Source organism: Biomphalaria glabrata, chromosome 10 (assembly GCF_947242115.1).
Source record: "Biomphalaria glabrata chromosome 10, xgBioGlab47.1, whole genome shotgun sequence".
In the NCBI taxonomy this organism is placed as follows: domain Eukaryota; kingdom Metazoa; phylum Mollusca; class Gastropoda; family Planorbidae; genus Biomphalaria; species Biomphalaria glabrata.
In genome coordinates this window covers 18,521,545-18,549,385 of record NC_074720.1, presented here as the reverse complement: position 1 = coordinate 18,549,385, position 27,841 = coordinate 18,521,545, and the positions used below count along the sequence as shown (strand labels likewise).

The window sequence follows — 27,841 nt, the reverse complement described above, 5'->3', positions numbered from 1 at the left end:
GCCTTTTAATATACGTCGCTAATGAATTTACTTAGGTACATCGCTAATGAATTTACTTAGCCTTACATCGCTAAATTAGTTTACATCGCTAATTAATTTACATCACTAATTAATTTACATCGCTAATTACATCAGAAAACTGTTCCAGTGTTTCAAACTCTGTACATTGAAAAGTGACAAACCTTGTAAACATGCACAGTTCAACTCACTTACAGTCAAGTCAATACTAGGTCTACAGTCATGAGAGCAGGTTGCTCCATCAGTTGAAGTTCTGCTGAAAACCCTACATCTAATGACAAGTTAATAAATTAAAGCTCACACACTGCACTGTGTTGTCCATGATCAGAGAGTTTTCAGCATGACCACTTAACCATATACATTTTCGATGTAGGCTTACTGATGCTCATGGACTGATTTCTGATCTGACTGATTTCTGATCTAACACCAAATAAGAGATCGATTTCCACTGTGGCACTCAAAAGATCCTGTTTTAAAAAAACACACACACACTGACACATACATATAACTAGACTTTTGTCTATTATTTCAGTGGTTCTCAAACTGTGGTCCGCGGACCATCAGGCGTCCGCAAGAAGACCAAAAGAAATCCGCAGGAAGATGAAAATTGTATATACGATTTAAATAACTTCTTGGCTCAAACCTACTTTATCCAATCAAATAATTTGAATACTAATCATCTCACTCCTCACTACTGTTTAATATGTTTATAACGTAGGCCTACTACATTCTTTACTTGCATAGTCCCGACTAGGTAATTGAAACGTGGACAAACTCAGATCTCAATCCATACTAATACAAGAGCAGCTTATTGAAATATCCACAAACAAGAAACTTAGACCAATGTCTGAACAAGGATACGGGGAAACCCATGAAGTCCTGTTACAAAAACATATTCCAACTGTATATCCTGCATTACGGGTACAGCGTGGGTTCATTGACATAATGAACTTCATCACAATTCAAAGAAACCGACTAGAAATTTAAGCTCGTTGAGTCGGGCGCATACACTCTCATAAAATCTCATCAACCTCAACCTCCTTTTTTTTTGAAAAATTATAAAGAAAGTAAAAGTTATAAACTCAAAAATATCCCTTCATCAATTGTTTTACATTTGTCATTTATTTATCATGCATTTATGTAGCTGTTTGCACTCAGGTTCACGGAGACTTTTTGACTATATAAAGGGGTCCTGGGTTTTTAAAGTTTTAGAACCTCTGTATTATTAGTCAAATTTCTGCATTAAAACCTTGCAGCTTATGGCCCAGATAAAGGTCTGTTGTAACAAACTTATATGTTGTCCATATCTAAACAATTTTTAAGTGTAATAACCACTTGACCATATACATTTCTGCCGTACTGCCCAACGAACCTAAAATTTCTGATCTAGCACTTCTGACTTGTTTAATAATGTATTTATGTTTATCATTTATTTATATTTATTCTATATGTTAATACTATACAGTTTTGGCCTGCCAAGATGATTGCTACTAACAAACATTTAAAAAAATGGTGTTTAATTGTTTGTTTACAAAATGTTTCACCGAGAAGTCAGTACAAGATGTTACGACACTCAATGTAGTTGATTGAAATACTTAGCACGCATGTACAAATAATAAATCCTGTGTAGTAGGAGACCCTGCACACAAACAAGACACGTTTCAGTTTCCTACCTTTACCATACATGTGTGTAAATATTGAGTCAAGTGGACTACTTTTGTGGTATGGTTATAGATGGCTGACTTAGACCAATTACTCAGGAGCTGTTTGAGACGTGGTGCTCGCGTGGAAACTGTTATTAGAGGAGACGATTAAGCCATTAGGAAAGTCAATAAGAACCTTCGTTGGAGTTCCAAGGACCGAGTCCAATGCACTGGCAGGGACGAAAACAAAAGCCCCCAAACAAACATGTCACTATCCGCACACCGTTCCTCAGAGGTCGTTTTTTTTTTTATGGCGGACACCTCCATGGCTGATGCGGTACAGAGAAGGAATATGGGGGAGTTTCCCTGATGTGCTCAGCCATAGGCCTCGTTTCTAATCCGAGAGCCTTGGGATGCGAGCTATTGGTAATATATCGTATGTAATAATTTATATCTGCTTGGATCTTCCTCAAGACTCTTCAGACAGGTAGTTGGAGACACGCTTCTTTAGGCTTAGAGTTTCAAGGGTCATAAACGCGACTCTTAGGACAATTAGAAAGAAGAAGAGGAGTTCGATGCAACATACAAACACTAGCACAACAAAGAACCAAGTTCAGGCGGATGAATGACACAATACGTAAAGGCCACAGTCGAGTCTCTGTCAGTCACCTTAACATAAGCCAAATCCTACTATCCGTGACGTCACTAAATGTTACATTCAAAGTCCGACAACTCTAGTGCGTCGCTATGCTAAGTGTCTAACAAAAGAGACAAACATTATTTTCAATGCCATGAAACGGTATTCAATAGTTTTACAAAACATTTTTGTTAAGTGTCAATTCGAAAATGTAGTTAACCATTCAGTGGATTCTTGGTTGAGTTTAATTGATTAAATAATAGTTGGTTCTTATAAGCGAGTCAACAGTTTGTAATTGGACATATCCAACTGTCCCATTTGGAGGAGGATAAAATACAATGGTTTCACTGTTGAAAATATTGTTTGGAGATTCACTTACCTCTGTCTAGTTAAAGACTATTTATAACCTATTTAACAAATGATATCAACTGAAACAAAACACAAAATGTATCCTTTTTATTTCATTTCAAAATATATATAATAGAAATCATCATAGCAACAAGTTTATAGAATAACAAAACTATTCCATTAAAAAAATCCTATAAGCCATAATGAATGAATGCTTGATTAATGACTTTTGCATAAATGCATAGACAACTTAGTGGACATAGTAGAGAAACTAGTGTTGTCCTTGTGTCCTGACGACATAGTAGAGAAACTGGTCTTGTGTCCAGAGGATCAAGTAACTTCCACAAACATGCCATAGATTCAGCCTGTCAGGTCTCAGTGAAAAAGAGCAGCTGAACCAAGACTGTCTAGAATTAGAAATAACGGTCTCTAGAAATAGATGTGACTGACTCTATAAGAAGTGACTGACTCTATAATTAGAAGAGATTTAGAAAATATGGGTACAAATGAAGAACAACACAAACAAAAGATTATCTCCCCTTTAGTAATTTTTTTCTTCTGACCCATCAATCTTTGAGTGAGAACTCTAGTACAGGGGGGTGGTTCAACTACATCATTTCATAAGTTGTCTGCAACTAGCTTAATAGACTGAATGAGTAAAAGAGACAGTGATAAATATTTTATACTGAAACGCTGTACATATCTCTCGAGTTTTTCTATCAAGTGTGACATCTACCTAGAGTACACAAGGACCACTGTCTAAACTGGTTTGGGTGTAATGGACATTCCCAACAGAGCCAACATTCTCTTCCCCTTTGTTCTAGTCCCAGCCCACAGAGGTATCTAAAGCTAGGGAGACAAGTTGGGTGCTTTAGCCAAAAGAATACTTTGAAGAGGTTCACATTTTGTGATCAGCAGTATAACAAAGTTATGAAGTGACAGTGAACAGACTAAAGACTACATCTTAGTGAACATATTTCCTAGTGCATGGAGATCTTGTGTCTCTAAAACTACAAGACAAAGATTGTCATTTTCTTCAGCAACTGTACTAGAGGAATGAACTCTTTCTCAAAATATGTCAATAGATAGATACAGACTTCATCACAGCCTGTAATAGTTCACCAATGCTGTAATAGAAATACCTAGCAATTAAATCTGGTAATAAATGTACATTGAACCAAAGAAATAGGTTTCTATGTGCAGATACAACCTACAGCCAGGACAAAAAGTAAACTTCCCCCTTTCAGACCTTGCACTCTACTGGGCAGATGATGTAAAGGTCATCTGTTTATGTGGCTCACGGTTAATGAGGGTGTCATGTGGCCAGCACAATGACCTACCAACTTTATTTTTCCCCAATTATTGTCAGATACTTATTAGAGCTAGGTGGACTCAGAGGCGCCCAAAGATCCCGAAATTTAAAATCCCAGTCTTCACAAGAATTTGAACCTGGGACTCCCGGTTTGGAAGCCAAGCGCTTTACCACTCAGCCACCGCGCCTCGCAGGAAATGCAAAAATATGATTAACTTGTAACAACATGAACAGCTACAAGTTCAAATGAGATCACTTCAAAATGGTTGAAGCCAAAGTTCCATTTCCTTGACACGTCTTATCAAATACAAATGCATAGCTTAACAAACAAACAGGAGGAGGAGGGGATGGTTAAGACACTAAGAGACATGATTCTTTCTATCACCAAATTTTTCCTTCAAATTTTCCTACATCACCAGAAGTACAACTGATTGTCTAGTGTATGCAAATGTTGATGGCTTCCTTAATAGGACATATTCATGTACGGGCCCAGAGAGTGGGTCTATGAACAAATACATAACTATTTCTAAAAATTATTCACTATAAAATCCACAAATTTCATTGTAAAAAAGGAAAAAAAAAATTAGTAAGAACTAGTAATTTATTGTTAAATCAAATAAAAAAAAACAAAAAAAATCAAGTATCCTATTTACAGAATTTTTTTTTTTTTTTTTTTTACAAATAAATAATGTTTATAAATACAGGAAACTTTAATCATACATTGGAAGTTTGTTTGTGTGTGTGAGTGTTTTGATAAAAGTAGTTTAGTCAACAAAGTAAGACACTGGTTGATCCACTGGATTTTACGGGTGTTGGAAAAGGTGAGAGCTAGAGACTCCAAGATGATATGTTTCTTCCTCCAGGTGTTGTGAGATAACACTATGAAGCTGCTGCTGGTATTAAGACTGGAGTCTCCATGATGATACTGTCCACTCCCTCTTCTCCATCATGTAGTACACACACAATGTCACCACTGACATTGATTAGACATTGACCCTACAGGGGAAGAAATGAAACATCAGGTAGTACAAGCTCAACTTTTGAAGATTATACACAATTGATGAACATAAAAGAGTATTCAAACATATCTAAACAAGACTAACAACAATAGATTTGATATTACAGAGTGACTTTGTGATAATTCTTTGGTGGTTGTAGTTCAAGTTGTAATGAGCCTACACAGATGAAATTAAATAGTAATGTATTCATTAAATGACTATCTCAATTATCATGATAGTAATAATGCAATTCTGAACTATAATGGTTGTAACTTGAAGAGTTTGTATTTTATGAAAAATGCATAGATTAATTCAGGATCCTAATGTACATGTTTTGAATAAAGAAAAATGATTACTAAGATAGTAGCCTACAAAATAGTTGGTTGGCATAGTTGAATTTCTTGCAGGATTTTAAAAAATTATAGATCTAGATGTTTATATCTTTAGTTGTTGACTAACTTATAAAGAGCAACCTTACAGATATGAACATTGATGGAAAAAATGATCAGTGAGTTTTCCTTAATGAAATCAGTTGATAAAGAGCTGAATGAAATCAGTTGATGAAGAGCTGAATGAAATCAGTTGATAAAGAGCTGAATGAAATCAGTTGATGAAGAGCTGAATGAAATCAGTTGATAAAGAGCTGAATGAAATCAGTTGATGAAGAGCTGAATGAAATCAGTTGATAAAGAGCTGAATGAAATCAGTTGATAAAGAGCTGAATAAAATCAGTTGATGAAGAGCTGAATGAAATCAGTTGATGAAGAGCTGAATGAAATCAGTTGATGAAGAGCTGAATGAAATCAGTTGATGAAGAGCTGAATGAAATCAGTTGATGAAGAGCTGAATGAAATCAGTTGATAAAGAGCTGAATGAGATCAGTTGATGGCTTGCATCATTATGACATTGTCTCTGGCATGTCACTAGGAGTAAATTATTGTCACCATGGTTGAGTTAATGTTGAAGACAGATCAAAACCTAACAACTTATTTAGAATTAGTCTAAGAGTGGTGTAAATGGTGGGAAACTCTAAGAATGTAAATCGCTAGGGAAGTCAGATGTGGACTACATTTCTTTTACTAGTTAATAAAAAAAAAAAGCCCAACTATAAGTCAGTCTTCTTATTTTGAATGAGCAAAATTAAAAGACATAACTTTATTTGATAGCTCAAACTACTTCATTCAACTGTTGTGTATAGTACAATGCTCACATTTTATGTTTTGATATAACACATTAGCAATGAACTACTTGAGCCTAAGAGCTCATCTTCTTTCTTCTGATATTTATTTTTTCTCTACTGATCTTTCCCTCCCATTCTTACTGGCACCATGGAACGCAATCAGCATTGCATGAACCATTACCTGATTTTTCTGGGGGTTGTTCTCCAAGATACAATGAGTCATAGTGTAGGCCAGTAAAGCATTTCCCCCTAGAGCTGCTACATGGGCTCTAACAATGGCCATCACTTCCAGAATGAAACTCTGCATGAAACCTCCAACACCTCCACTCTAAAAGAGTGAAAAACATACAGGTATGTTAGATAACAATTTGAAAAAAAAAAAAAAATCACTGCTGGATCATACATTCATTGATAATGTGGAACATAGTTTTTGTTTATTTTAAAATTTTTCTTTAGTCTAACCTGTGTTAATTAATTAATTAATTTCTATTGTGATACAATTCTCAAATTACTGTTGATTTCTAATGTAGGAGCAGTTTTTTAAATTTATAAATATGAAGAGATCCTCCTATCTTGTACAGAATGTGAAAATAGACCTACCTTAATTTGTGCAAAATTGTTTATGCATATTTTTAATATTATTTCTACAAATGTTTCAAATAAAAGTGACAATACCACAAATTAAAATGCCAATCATAGAAGCCTACTTTCTTGTAAACTCCCTGGATGCTAATTGGAGCAACCAAATAATTTACCTCCTTCACTGCTGTACTCTCTCTGATAAAGAAAAAGTTGTAGTAGCCTAAGTACTTGTCAATACGACCATTGTAGATAACATTTAGTGGAGTTAACTCAATGCCCATTGGAGGCTGCAAGAGAAAATGGTGAAGTGTATTTATGCAAGAAAAATAAAATTTTGTTCCCATTAGACAGTACCATAAAATGGAAAGTATCATAGAATACTAGATAACAATAGAATATAAAATATATTTACAGGTATTTTTTGTCTGGAACTTTCTTTAAGTTGGCGTAATGCTGTAATTTGATATAGATGAATTCATACAATATTTTTATAAGAATATATCTTAACAACATTTTTGATATGTAGTATAAGAGTTCAAACTCAAAGCTAATAACTCTAAGAATTGAGAAAGAGAGCGTACATCGCCTGAGCTGACTGGCTGTGCTGCCCAGACGTACTACAGGTGGTGGCTGTGTGTGTGCTGCAGACTCACCCACACCATCTAGTGTAAACATCATGTCATCTGTTTGGCTGGGAGCTGCTAGCACAGCTGAAGCTAAGGTAAAACAAAAAATAAGAATCATAAGGTCAAATCAAATCATTCTTTGGTTCAAATGAAAAATTTCACTTTCCTAACACCCTGATACAAATCTTCTCATGCCAATCATTCATCATCATCATTCCTTTGGGTTCCTCATGGAACATAGGGCCTCCAAAAAAACACGCTACTCTTTACGATCTCTTGCTAGTTTTTTTTTACTTCCCATCTCTTTCCGGTCCTCTCGGCTTCTTCTAGTACACTGCATCGCCATGTTTTTTTTGGTCTTCCTCTTGGTCTTGTTCCCTTGGGGGTTCCACTCTAAGGCCTGTCTAGCTCTGTTGCTATTATCTTTTCTAAGGGTGTGACCAATCCATCTCCACTTCCTAAGATCTGCACCTCTATATTTTTCTGCCAATTCATCTCCCACAGTTTGGTGTTTTCTACTTTGTCGTACCAGTGTATTTTTAGGACATTTTTCAGGCATCTGTTGATGAAGGTCTGTACTTTTTTTGTTATTGCTTCAGTTGTTCTCCATGTTTCAGAACCATACAGTAGGACAGCCTTGACATTAGAGTTAAAGATTCTTAGTTTAGTCTTGTTTGAGATGTGAGATTTCCAAGTTGGTTTTAGCTGTGTAAATGTCTGCCGTGCTAGATTTATATGACGTTTAATGTCTTCATCTGTTCCACATGATACACTGACTACACTTCCAAGGTATATACAATTTTCTACTTGGGTCTATTGTCTGAGAATCCAGTTCTATGTCTCCAATTTGTTTGTTGTTTACTTTAGGTACTTTTGTTTTTTGGTGGTTTATTTGAGGCCTACTCTTTTTCCTACTTCACTTAAAGCTGTGATGTTTTCTTGCATATCCTGTAGTCTGTGTGATAATAAGGCTGTCATCAGTGAATTCCAGATATTCCAGCTTTTGTGTGAGAGTCCATTGTATTCCTTTCCCTGAGTAGGCTTCTTTTGTGACCCAATCCAATACTAGAAGGAACAGGAGTGGTGAAAGAAGACATCCCTGTTTGACTCCTGTTGTGACTGGAAATTCCTGACAGCTTGCCACAGTGGGTTACTTGGTAGGTGAAACTATCATAAAGGTTTTTGATTATGGTTACTATTTTATTTGGGATCCCATAATGTCTCATTACAGACCAGATAGATTCTCTGTCGATACTACCAAAGGCTTTTTCAAAGTCGACAAATGTTGCATAGAGAGGAGTTTGACATTCGACACATTGTTCTATAATTATTCTGAGTGTTGCTATTTGGTCAGCACAACATCTCCCTTTTCTGAATCCGGCCTGTTCTTCTCTTAGGTGTTCATCACATGCTCCCTTTATTCTCTTTAGTAGGATTCTGCTGAAAATCTTGCTTAGCACTGACAACAAAGTGATACCTCGCCATTTCTCTCATGCCAATACCTGATGTAAAATACCTAATGACCTTAGTTTTAGCTTAAGCACTTAGAGCAGTATTTTATTTTTCACAGTGAAGTTCCATATGGCAACTGAACCAGAAAGTCATTTTTTTCAAATATGAACTCTTTTGTTTTTTTCAGGCCATTCCATTAGGATTGCACAGTTTGTTATGAGGACTACTTTCTAGAGTAAGCAATGGAAAGAGTTATGTCTCACAGAAACTCAAGATTTCCAAGGATAGAATGAAAGAATGGCTGGGTATAACAATGATATTATTTCCATTTGAAATGGATAATGTTTAAATGTCAAAGTTTAGTCAAAATTATGATCTTCAGATATTAGTATTAAGTTTAAGTTAGAAACTAGATTTTTTTGTTTTCCATTTCTTCATCTGCTATGAAGAACTGATAATTACATGTAACAGACGTAAGTAAAAAAAACAAAAAACAGCAGTGCAAGTTAAGACTAAGGGACATTGAGTTACAATGTACACAGGACAAGTCTAACTATGATGTACATAATAAACAGCACTCTACTTGGTCTTGATGTACTCTGAGTCCGAGCCAACAGTTTGGTTGCACTAGCAGATGCTGAGGCTGGCTGACTAGAATCTTGCAGTCCCAGACAACATCCTGTCACAGCAATCTGTAAGAGAAGTTCAGTATGAAGATTTTGTGCTCTGCTAATGTGTGCAAGCTAAGAAGTGGCTACCACACTGTTGTCAACTTACAGTCACTTCATCTTCATCAGGGAGATCCACATTGAAACAAATATCTGTCAGACAGCAGGGTTTAAAATGTCGCAACTTAAAACATAGTCTCTGAAAGATTCAAAATAGTATTTTTAGATTAATAGAAAAATTTAAAAAAAAAATTATTTGTGGTTTTTCTTAAAACATAGTCTCTGAAAGATTCAAAATAGTATTTTTAGAATAATATATAGATTAATAGAAAATTTTTTTAAAAATTATTCGTGGTTTTTCTTCTTCGATTTAATAACCTTTAGGAACCATCATTGAGATACCAATGATGGCTTTTTACAATTTTAGCTCAAGTGTCTTGCTATTTTTCTCAATCTGCAAAGGAAAAACCTGCACCTTGCCTTGTACAAATAATATTTAAAAAGCAGTTCTTGTGTCATAGTCCTTCTCCTTAAATTTGTGGCTTTGAAAATGCACAACAAATGCTTCCATGGCAGATGATGAGTATCTTATTTAAGTTTGTTTCATATTAATATGTCTAGTATATTTAACAAAGATTTACTTAAAGAATGTTTTTCTTAAGATTTTGCGGAAATATTTAGCAGTTGACCAACTGAAAAAAGATTTGAAAAAAAAATTCCAACACTTTACCCTCAAGATAACATTGAAAATTTGAGAGAACTCTGTATTGTTATTAGCTGTAGGTTGTAGTCGCACCAAGACATGTTGGGTAAACATCTGGCAATAGACCACACATCAAATGAACAAGAACATGAAACAATATCTTACAGATGTAGGAAAATAGTTACAGAATATTTATTTACCAGTAAACTATGCTAAGTGGGGGACATTGTTCTGACTATAGCTAATGCCCAGGCATTCATCTCATTTCTATGAGATGACCCATAGCCACTTTGCAACTTAAGGAGGCCATAGAAAGTATGACAACTATACTATAAATAAATTACAAAAGATCTGGCATACAGGCCACTGAAGTGCTTTCATGCTGATCATTTAGGTGCAGACACACAGGCCATTGAAGTGCTGACATACAGGCTATCAAGTGCTTTCATTCAGGTCATTTAAAATGGCACACAGGTGATTTAAGTGCTGGCACCTAGGCCATTTAAGTGCTGGCACCTAGGTAGTTTAAGTGCTGGTTTAGTAAATATAATGACAGAGTGGTACAGCACAGGGTTTCTGAATTTCTGAGCTTCAAATATGTCATCAATCAATAAAAACTTTAACCAATTAGTTAATTATTGTTGGTGATGAATTATTGTGTTTGATATTTAAAATAAGGGGAGTAAATGCTACTTTATGAGAAATGTAGATGTACATATGGATTTAATCCCCATATTACATTTCGACACTTTTTTCTCCCACTTTACATTGAAATTTTGCTTAATTATTCATAGCTAATGACAATACAAGAATCAATACAAAATTTAACCAATTAGTTAATCATTTAGTACTAATTAATTAATTTTGTTTTATATAGCAGAAAGGGAGCTAGACCCTGTAATTTTGAGATAAATGGCAGTAATTAGCAGTTCTTTCCCTTAGATAAGCGTTGATTTTAAAAAGTATTATTTTTTTCTATTGCTTGTTAGTTTAAAAAAGTAACATTAAGTTGGTTGATCATAGAGCTAGCCACATCATACCCATATATCACTGAAACAGAGTTACTCCATAGACCTCAAGTGAAAGTTTTTTGTTCAATAAAAGAACATCATATGGCCCAACCTGTAAGTTACCAGTAATTCGTTCTGGTGCTATGCCAGTCGGTATCTGTGTGTTGCAAATTTCAAAACCTTCTGGTGGGATGACATCATGTAGTATCAAGTCCACAGCTTCATCTTTCAGGTCATCAATCTGTAACATACAACACACACAAGTGTTAGGGCTGCAAAGGTCACAAATAATCACAAATGTGCCTTGATAAAACTCCAACAGTTTTTTAGTTGTTTGACAACTTACTACTAAGATAAATGTATTTTTATCTTTAGTTGACTCCAAAAAGAAATTTCCACTATCTTCTTCCTGATCTGTGAGGTCATCTGTGTTGGCACTATGTGGACTATGTTCACTCTGACTTTCCTAGTAATATAGAAACATATTCCTTTGAAGTTTAAGTGTATTATGATGGAAGTAACTTAATGAATAGAAATACAAAATATATTTCATAACTACAATCATTCATTTATTGCACTATATAAATCTTAACAACTTGTTTAAATTTGATATTTTAGGACTTGTTTTAAATCTCAAGACATATGCTTGCAAATAGTGGGAGAAAGTAAAGGTTTGTACAAACCTGAGAAAAAATGTGGGAAATTGTAGAAAGATAAAAAAAAACAATTGATTCTACTTCATCAGCTCTTTTGAAATGATATAATTGATAAAAATAATTTATTGCTTTTATATAGTGCAACTTTCATGTGTTTTTTTTAGCATGCTCAGAACACTATGGTCCAATCTCATTTGTGGACCAGTGGGGGTATATGGGAGAGGGTTTTCCGTGCAACCTTTAGATACTCAGTAAACACAACTCTGCTCGAGTTGAGTGTCAAACCTCGAGCCCTTTTGATAGGTATACAAATCAAGTTCAAGTGTACTTAGCCTCTAGACCAAACATCCCACTAAATCCTTCATTCTAATGTCACCACTTACCACCTTATCTGTTCCAAGTCTCTCACGATGCAGTTGTACTGTCCTAGTGATTCTCTTCTGTAATGTCAACATATCCTGAGTTTCTTGAGCTGTGGCTACCTGGAGAAGAAAAGAATAAGACTTTGAGTCCTATCTCTGGCAACTATTCCCAGCAGGTGTGCTAAAGAATAGCCAGATAGCATGTACTTACATCTGTAGAGATCTTGGGTTCTGGAGGAGGAGGAAGAGGACCAACAAATGCTCCTGTTGCAGTCTAGTACAAAAATACAATACAGTATTTATTGCTGAGCTACTAGTCAATTGGAATATATTAGAAAAAGTAGTCTTGAATGATTAAGATAAACATATGACTACATGTTTTTCAGGAAATGTAATAAAAAATATGACAGTGACCTATTTAAAAAAAACATTTAAAAAAAAAAAGATTGAATTAAAATGAACATTTTCAAATGAAATATTAAAGCACTCAATGTCATGTTAAATAAAACTAAACTACTCACTGCAACAGCTGCCAGCATGTTTTCTCCTAAACAAATCTGTATCCGAAGTCCAAACAAACAATTCAGCCCACGAATCTGGTAAAATTAATACATTCATCCACCATGAAAATTTCAACAACAGAATAGATATGAATAAAATGACTTATAAATAATGTTGGAGACTTACCTTCAACTTGTTGATAAGCTGATTATGAACTTCATATTCTAAAAATGGTAAACTCTAAAATGAAAAAAAAAATTTAAGCAAATAAGTATAACATCGACATGTAAAAACACAAAAATATTTAATACTGACTGTCAGAACATGAGCACAAATAACTTTTAAAAATTACTTTAGTTTATATGCAACTTTATATAAAATCTTATTTTCTGCTATAATTTCAAAAAATAATTCTTTAAACTAAATCTTGTGTTCTGATAAAATTAAAAAAATATTACTACAGTTTAAATGTAACTTAGTTTAATATAATATTATCTACAGATAATTTGAGTTGGATAAAAGTACAGTTAAATGCACCTAACACAACAAATTAAGAAACTCACATCACTAATATCTCGAGCTGTCTGTTCAGAGTTTTTATTTTTACTTTTAGGTCTGCAGATTCTAGCATAAGAGAAAGAGAAGAAACTTATTTAGAACAATGTCATTTCACTATAAAGAAGAACATTGATTGAACAAAAACTCTCACTATATTAGTAAATATTGTAAACTATTGTAAAAACAAAAACCTTAGCTAGTTGGGATCTACAAAAGCACCCCAGCTTGAGAAATGCTGCTTTAGTTAATAAACATCAAGTTGCTAAAAACAGTTACCTGGCTTGTATTAAACAACCTTTACTCCAAACTGGCATTGCTGTGGGTGGGTCTATCGTAGTAAATAACACTTCAGGGACATTCTTTTTTCTATGACACAAAAACATTATTTTTAAACAAACCCCCCAAAAATATCTACACTATTGTTACATTAGAAATGAAACATTTAAAGAAATATATCTGTTAAAGAATATGATTGTTGCAGATTTCTCACCTGCATATTGCACATTTTGTTAATTGAATGTCAAAAGGGAGATTGCCATGGCTATAAGGGATATGACACAATGAACACTTAGAGACTGGTTCCTCCTGGCTGTGGACAGAAAATGTAATGAAATGAACAATTTGAAAAGTAAGTTATATAATTACATTCTCCGAAGAAGTGGATGTAATTATTCTGACAAGTAACATCTTCATTAAGTGATTTCAAAGGAAACAAGTGACCTCTTCTTCATCTGCTCTAGGGTTAATTAATAGACTTTAATAACAAAAAGAATGGTTACCTATTCTCTACCAATGCTTTGATCTGAGCTTGGTTAGCCAGGCCTATATCTACATAAAGATGTCGTTCTTTTTCTCTTTCTAATACTACAGGTGCAGCCTTGTCCACTGGTGCAATGCTAGACTGCACCTGAGCAACAGGGCTGACAGGGAATGGGATAGAACTCTGTGGGCCTCTAATGTCAAAGTTCAAATTAATCTTTGCTGCAGTTCCCATGGCAGACAAGATAATCACTTCTTCACTGAAAAATCAAGTTAAAGAATTTAGTCCCACATTCAACATTGATTTAACACTGACATAAAAATTATGTTATTGATTCTCAACAGCCAGGCATGATATATAAATTCAAAGGTTTTTGGATGTCAGTTCTTCAGCATATGCAATTTCCACTTTTAAATTAAAAACCTGATGTGACAGACCAGAGCTCCTAATTAATATTTGATTACTTTCAAGTAATAAAGTACATTTTAGAAATAGCTTACTTATTTTTTTAGAGTAACAAATTAACATTGTCTTAACTTAGAAGACATAAATGAGTACAATAATTACAATGCAAATATGTCTATACATTGTTTGAAACCTAAATTTACTTATAAATAAAAATAATGACACAGCATAGTAAAAAATGCATCTGCTAAATCAGCTTTATGTTTATTTCTATAGAAATAATGTACAAACAATTAATTCAGAAGTTGCTTCTCTTAACAGGCCAAGTCTCTGAACTGATGGATGTGTATACGTGCTACAACTGACCAAATAGTAGTTTGTTCCTGGTATCCCAGCACAGCATGACAGCCTAGTTTAGCTGCATGAGCTCTCATCTCAGTCCTCACTTCACTCCACCAGGCATCCCTGGTCTCAGCTTCCTCTGAAAGGTAATCAACATGGGATTTGTAATACTTAGCAGAAATTTCTCATGGACATTTATTGCCATCATTTCTTCTCACATTAACATTTGTGTCAATATGGGCAGCCAATAGATGTAAGAAAAGTTGCTGGAGTGTTTGGTTGTCTATTTCTCCATTTGTCATGAGATGCACTATGAACAATTCTCTTTATCTATCATCTTCATTATGCTCAAAAAAAAAAGACCAGGGTAACTTGGTTTTCTAGGAGTAAAACATTGTTGATATTAAATGTAAACTAAATGTACACACATCCTAATTTTTCTCCAACAAAGTTTCAAAGTGATCAAGTGAGCTTGAAGAAGAAAATATAGCAATAGATTGATCAAAACAAAGATATTACATACACCTCACTGTTACATAGACTTCACATGGCAAGAGTAAAAAGATTAGTTAATACAGTCAGATCTGGAAGCAATATTTTGTGAAAGTAGCACACTAGATGTGTAGAATGTGTGACATGTTTAATTCTACCATATATTTTCTTTTGCCAACCTAGAATATTATTACAACAGGATCAGCTATGAAATTATTTTTACATCCTTTAAATACTGCAGTTTGAAAAGACTGTTATATAAATAGTATAACCTGACTGACCTGGATTGTGAATCTTGTCCAACAGTTTCACTGACCTGGCACAGACAACACCACCCAAGTTGACAATAAAGTTGGCTGGAAAACTTCGCATTGTAAAAAATGGGTACTCCTGAGAGGAAGGAATTACAAAATAGTTGCTGTTGTTTGTATCAATTAGTAAACATGAAGTTGTTGATACAGAAACAATTGTCTATTCTTTATAAATAGTCAATAACAAATTCACACATAAGAAGAAATAAAGTTTTAAACAAAATATAGTATGAACATAGATAACTAGATGAAAACTTTTTCTTGAAGTATTTTTTTTCAAATTTGTAATTGCAAGCTGTGCTTTCTTGTGCTTCAGATTATTTCAATGCTTTGTATTTTAATTTTCATCAGTAAATTCAATGAAAGATTCATATTGAAATGAATCAAATGTAAATAATTAACATGTTCATTGGATGTGACCTAGTTTAAACATTTTCACATTTCCAATACTTGTCTAGTCATAAGAATGAACTTACCAATAAATCTATACTTTGCTGCACCACTGAAGTCTTTGAATACAAAGGGTTAGGCAAGGCATTGGAATTAAGCTGCATAATTTTAGTACTGTTTCCAGCTAGATTTGTGACTGAAAAGAAAGAAACTTTCATGAAAGAAGAGAAAAGAAACAGCTATATCAACTCTAGAGACATGGCAGCAAATATTATTTTAATGCTAGGTCCCATGATAAGAGAAAAACAAGCAATACAAAAGCAGAGAAGATTTGGAGAGTGATAAAGACAATAATTATGATCATACATTTATTTTTAGGATACCCTCATCTTTGAATATTTTCTTGCCACTTAACTATTGATAGGGGTGTGATGGCTGAGTGGTAGAGTGCTTGGCTTCTGAAACAAAGAGTCTTGGGTTTGAATCTCGGTAACGACTGGGATTTTGAATTTCTTGATTTTTAGGGCACCCCTGAGTTCACTTAACTCTAATGGATACCGGACATAGTTGGTCATTATGCTGCCTACATGTTACCCTTGTTACCAATGTGCCACAGAAACAGATGACCATTAAATATCTGCTCCATAGTTTGCAAGGTCTGAGATAAAACTAAAATATTACTTATAATAAAATCAAAATTCCTAAGGAATAGAAGTTGGATAAAGAATTACACTGGACAATGCTTTAAAATGTTAGAAAATGTGTACAGCTTAGATTTATTTAACTCAATTACTACACAGCATGATACATTCATTCATTTTTAGTGCAAAGCATATATTATGATTTTATTAAACAGAAAAGTGCTTATATTTAAAATTGAACTTTTCAAATCACCTAATTTTAAATCCTAAGAGTTACAAAGTTGTTGTTTTTTATTTGTGTGCTAATTGTTTGAATCCATTTCATTTTCTTATCACATTTTTTTTCTGCCTATTGTAAGTTATCCTGACACATACATTTTTTTGCTAAAGAACTAGACACAACAGAATGAAACAACACATGTTTTGGAAGATGAAAATAGGAACTAGTGAAATTGTCTTAATGGGGTGTCACCAAAGAATGCTGGCCCTGTCCTTCATAGCTGCATTCTCTGAGAGTTACTGGAACCTCTATTGAAGAACTACAGTATGGATCTGATCTGGACTGCACAGTTTTTCACAGATATTGGACCTGAACTTTCAACATAATAATGAGAATGGAGATTTCTTTCCCTCTAAAGTTGAAGTTTCATAAACATTTTGTGTTAGCAATTGAATCTTATGTTTACATATGTTGTAGTTAACCATTGTTTTTTTTATCTCCCAGTCTCTTAAGAAGTGGCAAATATTTCATTCATTCAAAGCAAACCCATAGGCCTACATTTCTTACCTTTGGGTGGTGAACCAATTTCTGAATCTGACATTCTCCTATTAACATCTGGCCCAGGTCCTATTCTAACAGGAGATGTGGAGTTTCTCTGTGCCAGCTGGTGTACAGGTGGTGAGACTGGTGGTGATGTTGATGCTGAGCATGCTGGAGATGATGCATCCACTGAACCAAGTTCACATAGGTGTGATTGCGGCGTTAAGGTGTTGGAAGAGGACAGGGTGAACTCTTCAGGGAAGGAAGAACTGTAAGGGAAATTGAATAGGGATTGGTTTGGGCCACCACTCAGATGAATGAAAGGTGGAGCGGAAGGCGGTGGGCTTCTGGAGTAGCACGAGGAGGACTGGCGAGAGAATGGTCCTGACTTAGGGGAGATGGTGGATGGGGAAGTGGAAGGTGAGGGTCCAGGACTGGACAGCTGCCTACACACTGGGGCATGTCTATCCATTTTTGTATGGAATGTGTTTTGGTGGTGCAGGCTCACCGTGTGCCTCCGCATGCTACATAACAATATGGGTGGAAGGGAAGAAAGAAATTAAAATGCAAAATAAATGACCTCAAAAAGTCAAAATGCAACACATCTCAACTGATTTTAAAATGTTAGGAATGTGTATATATTGTCTTAGAAAAGTGTTGTAATTATCACCTCAATATCTCTTTTAGCCTTTTTTTTCCTTAACATAATTTATTTTGTAGTTAAAATGTTTTCGTTACCAAATGGCAAGAAATTCAATGTGCTACTTTTTAACATAAATGTTTCTTTGGATTTTATTAGCAGAAAATTACTTCTATTATAAGTTTAGTTAATCTTTCAACTCTAAAATGTAATTAGTCTTAACTCAATTTTGAAACACTTATTGGGAACAGTGTAAAATGTACAAGAAAGTTTAAAAAAAAAAAGTTAGTTAACAAACACAAATAGATGTAGTAGTGAAACTGTTAGTCTACAATTCAAACATGGAGAATAAGGATTAGAAGTGGCCAAGTTTTAAACAAACCAGTAAAGATGTTTAAGTGTAAACAAAAGAGTTATTTTTAAATAAAATGATAAAAGAGATTTAAAAGTTGCATCTTTTACTCTCTAGAGCTTAACTTTTCCAGTTTAAATGGTCCTCGTTTAATCAGATGTTTTCTTGAAATAATATATAGAGTACATGTGATCAAGCAATGATATATTTCAACTATTGCTAGATGATATGATATGACAATATTTAAACTATTGCTAGATAAGTCTTGACACTTTGTATTTTAACTATTGCCAGGTAAGTCTTGACACTTCATATTTTAACTATTGCTAGATAAGTTTTGACACTTTGTATTTAAACTATTGCTAGATAAGTCTTGACACTGTGTTTTAACAATTGCTAGATAAGTCTTGACACTGTATTTTAACAATTGCTAGATAAGTCTTGACACTGTATTATAACTACTGCTAGATAAGTCTTGACACTGTATTTTAACAATTGCTAGATAAGTCTTGACACTGTATTTTAACAATTGCTAGATAAGTCTTGACACTGACACTACAATAAAATGAAAGGTACAAAAGATGAGTCTAAGACAATAAGATGATTAACCAAGCCCCTCTAGTATCAAGCCTATCCATAATATGTACATTTCTAATAAAGCTTCAATGAAAAACATTTATACAGATCACTGTGAAAATATGATACTATTTATTATACAACAGACTCATGATCATTTTTTAAGTGGCATCATTTGGTTGCATAATAAATTGCATAGTAATTAAACCAGGTGACTGCTTTATGGTGTGCACTATAATGCTCAGATGTTGACTTAATTTGGTCAAAGCTTGAAGCAACACAGGGATAGAGCAATCACTTTGGATACTGAGCTGGCAAGCTATATAATGTGTACATACAAATGCTACACTCATCTATTCAAATGATTTTTACATATTTCCACATATAGGTTTTTTGTATATATACACATGATGAGAATTTTACCATAAACTTCACCAACAGCGAGAGGAAAAAAAAAGAGATATTGTGAGTGTGTTTCATCACGGTTGCAAGTACAATCAAGCCTAACTCAGTGACTCTTTCAAATATTATCATTGGTGCATTCATTGGTGTGAAATATTTGCTTAATAGTGAAATATGAAAAAAAAAAGATATGTGGGTTGTTGTCCATCCAATTGGTAGAATGTTCTGGAGATCACTTTTACAGGTAAGTGAGTATGTGAAGGGTTGTTATGAGATTTTATCAATTGTCAGGCAGATGGGAAAAGGGAGGGGGTGGGTGTAGAATCTCAATTATTATGATCAGTTCATTTGTTTGAGCTACAAACTTGTTCCTTATATGTGTTTTTATAGAAAGTAATGAAATTTTATTTTATTTTTGTTTGTTTCAAAAAAGAGTTGTTCTCTTATTATGGCTGCCAGAGAGAGAGAGAAATTCCCGTTACAATCAATCATAGTTAACTGTTTGGTCTGACACTTAGTACTAACAGATATTATCTGCTATTCTCAGTTATAATATTATAATTTTTTTTTGTTCGTAGCTATATATGTAAGAGGTTAATGATGTAAAGATTAATTAAATTTCATGATTATCTAGATGAGTATTTTATTATGCTAATTTTAACTTACTACAACAATGGAGAATAAGTCAAAAAAAAATTGTTACCTCTAACACTCACCTAAAGCAGCAAGGAATGGTCTTTTTCTTTTACTATAAGTTTTTTTGTGAGCTCACAAATAGTGACAGGTAATAAGGAGGTAATAACTTAAATCTACAGTTCATGGTTAAGATTATGATTTTATTTTTCATTTGTTACAATGTCTTGAAAAGAATTGTTTTTTTGTTTTTTTTTGTTGAAATTTTAATCAAGTAATAACTTACAAAGGTCAGACAGAAGCCAAATGAATATTACAATAGCTATATGAAGTAGACTAAGTGCATGTGTACTAGTATTTAACCAAAAATGATAAAATATTTAGAATTAAGACTATCCTCAAATGTTAATTCATAATTAAATAAACACAAAAAGTAATTCACATATCTAAGTGGATTTTTTTAATGTACAAAAACTTACTCCATTCTAGACTTCCTCATTGAAACTAAATCTTCCAAAAATAATTTCAAAGAACAATGTATTGTCATGTTTAGTGTACTCTAAATGTCAACTAATGTACTCATGATTCAACTGGCATACAATGGGAACAGATGACAACTTTGTGAGAACTAGATAAGGACGAAGTGATAAATAATCTTCAACCCCTTGGTAAATTATTAATTTAGCCTGCAAGGCTCAACAAGAGAATAAAACTCCAAGGTACAAAACTGTGAAGCTTAATAAAGTCTGAATGACATAATAACTAAGTAATCATTTAAGCTTGGTGAAACAGTTTTATGTTCCTAATTGAAACCTTTTGCTATTGACAGCAAAGAGCAGCAATGAACCTAGTGTAGAGTAAGATCTAGTGATTCTAAACTGTATTCTTAACAAATCAATAAAATACAGCTTCTGTCTTTTGAAAACAAACTGAGGGTGGAGGCTTTAATGTCTACTTATATTTACTCACTCTTTGATAGGTGACACAGAAGATGATAGAGGCACTGCAGGAGATAACTGTCCAACATGGAGTCTTATAAGAGCCACAGCTGTACCAATGCCTCTCACAACCACACCAGACTCTCCTTCCAGGTCAAAGTTCTGGAAATAACTGAGAAAAACAAAGAAACTCATGTTTCAATGATAGACTACAACATAAATTCAATATAAAAAGAATGTTTACATATTATCTAGATAAAATTTCTATCTTCAATCACATTGTCTTTGTAAGAATTCTGTAAAATCTATAACAATATGAAGAAATATTGTAAGCTTTACATGGGCAAAAAATAAAAATTCATAAAATTAGTAATGATTGTATCAAAGACAAAAGAAATCAGCCAAATTTGGTCAACATTTTAGCATGTTCAAAAAAAAATAAAAAATAAAAATCAAAGACTTATAAATTTTTATATCTGACATATTTGATTTAACAAGGTCATTAATAGATAACTCTTAGTTCTAGAAATGTTCATTGTTACCCTAAGACTGCATTGCCACCCATTTCCATGACTTTCACTCCCAACTTTCTCTGCAGTGTACCTTTAGAACATTTAGAAAAAATTTATACAAGTTAATATAATTATATTCTTCTATCTCTCACAAAATACAATTTAGCAGCTTAAATGCTGAAACAAAGTAAAAGTACAAATGTATCAACCTGAAAGTTTCGAAAACAGTCTCTGTCTGGCTTCATTTGAGGCCCGGGGAGTTCGAATCTTCTCTATCCACTGATATTCGGGGTCATCATTCACCACAAGCTCTTCAACAAAGCCCAGTATACTCTGAATACGCCAGCCACATGGAACTTCACAGCCTGAAGAGTTATTTCTATTACTAACACTATTAACTTTTTCAATCTTTCAAAACATTTTATGAGTTAATATAATGAAGTTTAGTTTCAAGCAAAATTTAAAAAAAAAAACAACCTACTGCAAAAGAATTGAATTCCACATGAAGATTGTCTAAATTTATTGAAATCACTAAACAACTCAACACGAACTTGCACATTCAGCTCTCCCCTAAGACCTACAGGGACAAATTAAATAAGATTTTTTTCCACTGTTCAAATGCATTTAAGAATATCAATCTAGATTTATGAAGACATAGTCAATTATATTAGGATTTTAAAGATTGAACTTTTAAGTCTTTTTACCATGCATTGTATCATAAATTGGAAACCATCCACTGATGATGTTGGAGTTTTCTCTTGACAACAATGGATTCAAATCTATGTACACTTTTCCAATGGGATCATGAGCACTGTAAGTGTCATAATCTAAAATCCTGGAAAAAAACAACAAAACACATTTATAAATAAATGTATCCTCTGGAAAGTATTGAAACAAAGTACAAGAACTAATTATTATAAAGTCATCCATTTCTATGGTTTACAAGATTATTGTGTATTCAATTCAATTATCAAAATTTAACATTTTATCAAACTGATTAAAGTAAAATTTCAGTAAGTGCTGGGTTAGTTTGTCACCTAGCTATGTTATATGTATTAAAACCTGACTAGTCAACTCAGAACTCGCATCAATAGCTATTACAGCAACCACCTTCACTTATTCTCTACAGATACTAACATCATTTTGTATGACTTATGAAGTGAACAAATACCTGAGATCCAATGGTTCATCCTGCAATACTTCGTCATCAACCTGTCAAACAAAACTATTTATGCATTAGTTGTGTTCTAACATTGAGACCAGAATTCGCTATTCAACATACAGTTGAGTATACAAATAAAACCATTGCACTCTGGATATATACTAGTACAGAAAAGACAGAGTACAAAATGAAAATTGATTAGTTGTACAAACCTCAAACTTAAACCATTCAGAGTTCCACTGTGGATTCAGTGACTTTTTGCAAACATCAGTCTTGAATGTTTCTTCACCAAAACGGATCTACCAAGAGATTATTTAAAACTTTAAAAAATATAGAAAAGCGACTTTCAATTTTTTAAAAATATTTTGTTTAACTTGTGACTGTACAATTTAAAGGGATTGCAGTTCTTTACCAAATGATTCATTAATTATTAAAAAAAACAACAACTGTTTCTAGAGATTAACTAAAAGATGATTGTCTACAACACACCTCTACAAAAGCATCAGTGAGTTCACTAGCTCTATCCATTACTGGCAAATCTCTTGCTCCCAATATACGAACTTTAACCCTTCCTGGCATCTGTAGGGGAGTTATTGATGCACATGATTAAAAAATAATATTACACTCGTCCAATGACAGCAAAATGAAATAAAAATATATTAAAACAAATTTAAACACAAATAAATGCATAAAATTTGACTATGAGAATGTTGACACTGTATTCTCTTTACATTTAATATATTTTTCAAATATTAAAAATTAATATTTCATTATAACTAGAGAGACAGTTTTTTTTTAATAATCATATGCAAAATTTAAAAAAAAAATGAATTTGGTGCATTTGTATAACATGAGATGAAGGTATCTTTTTTCCTAGAGAAAAAAACAAGTATTTGTCATGTACTTAGGGCCTATAAATTCATATTTGAATATTTATCAAGCGAAAGCATTATTCAAAAGGTTTAGACAGGACTATTACTAGAGGTTTAGCTTAATATGAAGATAATCTTACAAGAAGCCAAATAAAGACTTACTTATGCTAAATGTGCCTTGATTGTCATGCACACTTTATTTTATTTCACTTAATATGAACTGCCATTTTTAATAGGATAGATAGTGAACTGTCAATTTGAGCATGTAGCTTACAGTGCTAGACCCCCAGCTGCTGAAGAGGAATTTTTTTCTGACATATATTTATATGTGTGCCTCAATCTTCGCTAGACTCAGGCCAAGAGTTTGGGAAAACCACAAGCTAACTACGGTGACCAAAATGGAAGTCTACAAGGCATGCGTTATGAGTACACTGCTGTATGGCAGTGAATCATGGACCACCTACGCAAAGCAAGAGAGAAAACTGAACTCATTCCATTTGAGATGTCTCCGTAGGATCTTGAATGTCACATCCTTGCGTGATCAGGCATTCCCAGCATCTTTACAGCCCTCAGAGGTTTGAGCTGGCTTGGACATGTTCGCCGGATGGAGGACAAGTGCATCCCGAAAGTCATCCTATATGGACAACTCGCGACTGGCACAAGAAAAACTGGTCGCCCCCACCTCCGTTACATAGATGTAATAAATCATGACCTCAAATCAGTGAACATCAATACTGACAATTGGGAAGACATAGCTCTAGACTGCAACAGATGGAGAGAGACAGTGACCAAGAAAGCTATGGACAGTGAAAGTACATGGGTCTCAGCTCAGGAAGAAAAACATACAATCCGAAAAACGGCCAGCTCCTCTACCACCGAAGCAAAAGCCACCTTAATCTGCGCTATCTGTGGACGGGAGTGTCTCTCCAAAAAAGGGCTCCACAGCCACACGAGGAAGTGTGCTCTGAGATAAACCATAGTTGTTCTACGACTGAAGGAGGCCAATGATAGGTATATATATGTATGCATTTATAAATATATATTATATATATCTCAAGAGACAATCATATCTCTTTGCAACTTCTTGTGTGACTAAACAGGCCAATCCTTGATACACAGATGCGGTCACAGGCTGGTATCTGCAATCCAGGACCCATCCGTTATGCTAGCTATCCATGTGGATTGATCCAGTGCCACTTTTTCTCAACTGTTAGTGTTGATTTTGAAGAGCTTACTGTCATATTTGCATATATATATACTTAGGGTTAGAGTTTTTGAAAAAAAAAAGAAATATGCCCCAATTCCTAAAAATTCTGGATTTATTCCAGTCAAGTGTATATATTTTTCTTTCCAGTGTTTATTATACAGAAATTTATTTCTGTTTGAAAAGTATTATATGATAAAATGTAGTACACTAATATTTAATGGACCATAGTGAAATCTAGGCTTTTAAGTGTAAAGGGGTGTGTGTGATAATAAAAAAGTTTGTAACAGTGTTACCTTGGAAATTTAAATGTAAATATATATCAATATCTATCTATATATTATTTATTTATTCTATATTATATTATATATATATAGCTTTTAATTTATATTTGATATATATACTAGAAAGTTAGGGACACAAAAACAATAAAAATCTGTGTTCCTATATAAAATCTAAGAATATATAAATAGGCGAAGCTCCATTAAAAGGAGATGATAACTTAACACATACCGGTAATGATAAAATAAAACTAAAGCAAATATTTTAAATAAATACTTTGCATCAGCATTCTCAGGGGAAAAGTTTCACTCGATAGCTGCCTTGTTGTGTGGTATGCACTCTGGACTGTTGTTTGATGGTCTTGATGGCCTTGTATTTAAGCCCTGCCTCGCCATTCAGTGGCAGGTTTGGCATTGGGCTACAAAGAAGATCTATCTAATAATCTACAAATCTGAAGGGACATCAGAAACATGTTTAAAACAAAGTGTTTAGATAGAGAAAAGCCTTCCTTACACCCAAAGCAATAGATATCTGGCATTCTGGAACAAGAGGAGAGCTAGGTGTCCTTTGTCTCACCTGTAGGTGGGTTTGTAGTAAACCTGGAATAACAATGGTCTGGGAAGTGTATTGACATGCTAGATTTTGATATGACAGGGATTGCCTGAATAATGGCAGGAAGGCGACGGACCAGTTAACATAGAGATAGAACTAGACTGAGTTTTTGCAGAATATCTTATCTAAGCGAATCCAAGGCCAGACAAATGTTTGAAAGTTTCTACATTTATTTGTGTTTGTTGTTGTGATCATTTACACATCATTTGACATCATTCGTTATTATTAATTAAACATCCTAAACTGTGGCTTAACTTCCATAGATAGACTGATTACTGATCATAGATATATCTAGAAATAGTAGAATCTAGGAGTAGATCTATTCTAGACTCAACCTTCAACCTTGTTCGTTAGTTTAGTCACTTTGACTTAAAAGTCTCTTTAGTTTTAGTTTGACTGACTCAGACAGTTTAAAGCAATATAATAATAGATCTATATATAATAATATTATATAGATCTAGAATTATATCAAATATATGACAATATCATGAATATGTAGATCTATTATTAGTACAGTATTACCATTATGATTACTCATTACCTTTCCTTACAATATTATCATAATACAATACTTACACTTACAATTGTTACATGTCTAGACTTAGATCTAGTGACATTCTACTCTAGTGAATGAATTCTAGATCTAGATCTAGCCCTAGTCGTCCTAGACTACTTTAAACTTTAAAGTACCTACACTCATACACCTTGACTAGATCTACAAGTAGTACTAGCTAGATCTAGATACTAAGATAGAGATACAAATCAAATGTAAATGTAAGTCTTTAAGTAAGTCGAATAATTATAATCAAAATAATGCCACTAGATTTTTTCTTTAATTTTGTATTCCCGACGGTCCCATTAGGACATTAGTATCATTAGTCCTAGACTACTTTAAACTTTAAAGTACCTACACTCCTACACCTAGGCCTAGACTAGATCTACAGTTACAGTACAAGTAGTTGAAGTAGTACTAGCTAGATCTAGATACTAAGATAGATACAAATCAAATGTAAGTCTTTAAGTAAGTCGGATAATTATAATCAAAATAATGCCACTAGATTTTTTCTTTAATTTTGTATTCCCGACGGTCCCATTAGGACATTAGTCATTATTTAAAGATTATTATTATTTGTATTTATAGTCGAAAATAGGTGACTGTCTTTTTACTAAAAGACAAAGTAAAAAATTATGCCAAAAAAACACATTTTAATTTTAACATCTCTTTTTAGTAGATCTAAAAAATTGTCCAATAAAAGGTATAATGACAGATTAATGTGTTACTCAAATATTTAATACAATAAACCATCATTAGTTTCATATATCTCGTCTAGATTTTACCTTTAGACGCTAAACTATTTTCTTCTTTCAAATCATAATCATGTCATACTTCATAGCTTTAGCAGACAACAAAACGGTAAACAGATTATGCATTGAGCAGTTACCGACAATAGCCGAAAACAAACATAGAAGAAAAGTTCTATATCTAGATCTATAGAAAAGTGACAAAAGTTAACTCGGTTATTAAACTAGATATGTACGTGTTCCTCATAGAACCGCGAAAAAAAAATTTCATAGTATGTATGTGTGTACATAATCTTTATTACATTCTGACCCTTCATTCTTTCGGAAGATGTTTATTGTGCCCTAGTATAGGTTCTTCCTGGAGTTAGTGGAAAATTGTAGACTCCCCGCCATTGCTAGCAAAGGAGTCTGGGGGAGCGATAGGAGCTCTCCCAGCGCGGGGTCAAGCACTATTTCTGATATTGAAAGCCAACAAAATGCATATTCTGAGGTATCTACAGTGCATTTTCCTGCTATTGAAAAGTTTTATTTCAAAAACCTAATGTGCTCTTCTTACTGACTTAAACCCTACCGCGCCGTTCGGTGCATTTGCCGTTAAGCTGTTTCCACAAAAAATCTGTTTCTGGTAATGTCTGAAGCCTCTTCACACCTGCTTTGAGGACCTCCGTGAATGTGTGGCGCCAAGTTGTACTAGGATGTCATTGCAACCTTTAGTATGCGTAATTCATTTTGTTGAAGAACATGTCCCGCAAACCTCATGCGACTCTCTGTCACAATCTTACTCCCAGTTCGGCATAGGATTTCCTTGATTTAGACCTGATCTCTATAACTGACTCCTAAAATCTTTCTTAGCCATCTTTATTGAGCCACATTTAGTGTTTTTCAATTTCGGCAGATGACTATTCACTGCACTTTATTAATGGAGCCCCGCCACTGCTAGAAATGTGTAACCTCTCTTGAATACGCTCTTGGAATTAGGTGACTGTAGTTTGCTTTAGA

The 27,841-nt window shown here is 33.7% G+C and overlaps 1 protein-coding gene across 4 annotated transcripts; it reads right to left on the bottom strand.

Moving 5' to 3' along the window:
• Positions 1-2,739: 2,739 nt before the first annotated feature.
• Positions 2,740-26,980, bottom strand: LOC106063874 (C2 domain-containing protein 5-like). Of its 4 annotated transcripts, none has more exons than XM_013222349.2 (32): positions 26,879-26,980; positions 23,060-23,149; positions 22,783-22,869; positions 22,580-22,620; positions 22,113-22,243; positions 21,890-21,985; positions 21,618-21,773; positions 21,439-21,499; positions 20,928-21,068; positions 18,458-18,511; positions 17,383-17,879; positions 16,041-16,150; positions 15,535-15,643; positions 14,786-14,900; positions 14,034-14,273; positions 13,745-13,843; positions 13,531-13,620; positions 13,260-13,320; positions 12,883-12,936; positions 12,717-12,791; positions 12,407-12,469; positions 12,217-12,315; positions 11,524-11,643; positions 11,290-11,418; positions 10,195-10,281; positions 9,574-9,663; positions 9,380-9,488; positions 7,300-7,434; positions 7,131-7,171; positions 6,892-7,005; positions 6,318-6,464; positions 2,740-4,954 (listed from the first exon to the last, which is right to left on the bottom strand). In XM_013222349.2, the coding sequence occupies exons 2-32, from the start codon at positions 23,147-23,149 to the stop codon at positions 4,838-4,840; spliced, it is 3,558 nt and encodes a 1,185-aa protein (XP_013077803.2). In that variant the 5' UTR covers positions 26,879-26,980; the 3' UTR covers positions 2,740-4,837. The 4 variants fall into 4 exon arrangements, with proteins under 4 accessions (XP_013077803.2, XP_055900393.1, XP_013077804.2 ...); XM_056044418.1 differs by having other exon boundaries at positions 17,383-17,624; positions 26,879-26,946; XM_013222350.2 differs by lacking the exon at positions 18,458-18,511 and having other exon boundaries at positions 26,879-26,946.
• Positions 26,981-27,841: the final 861 nt, after the last annotated feature.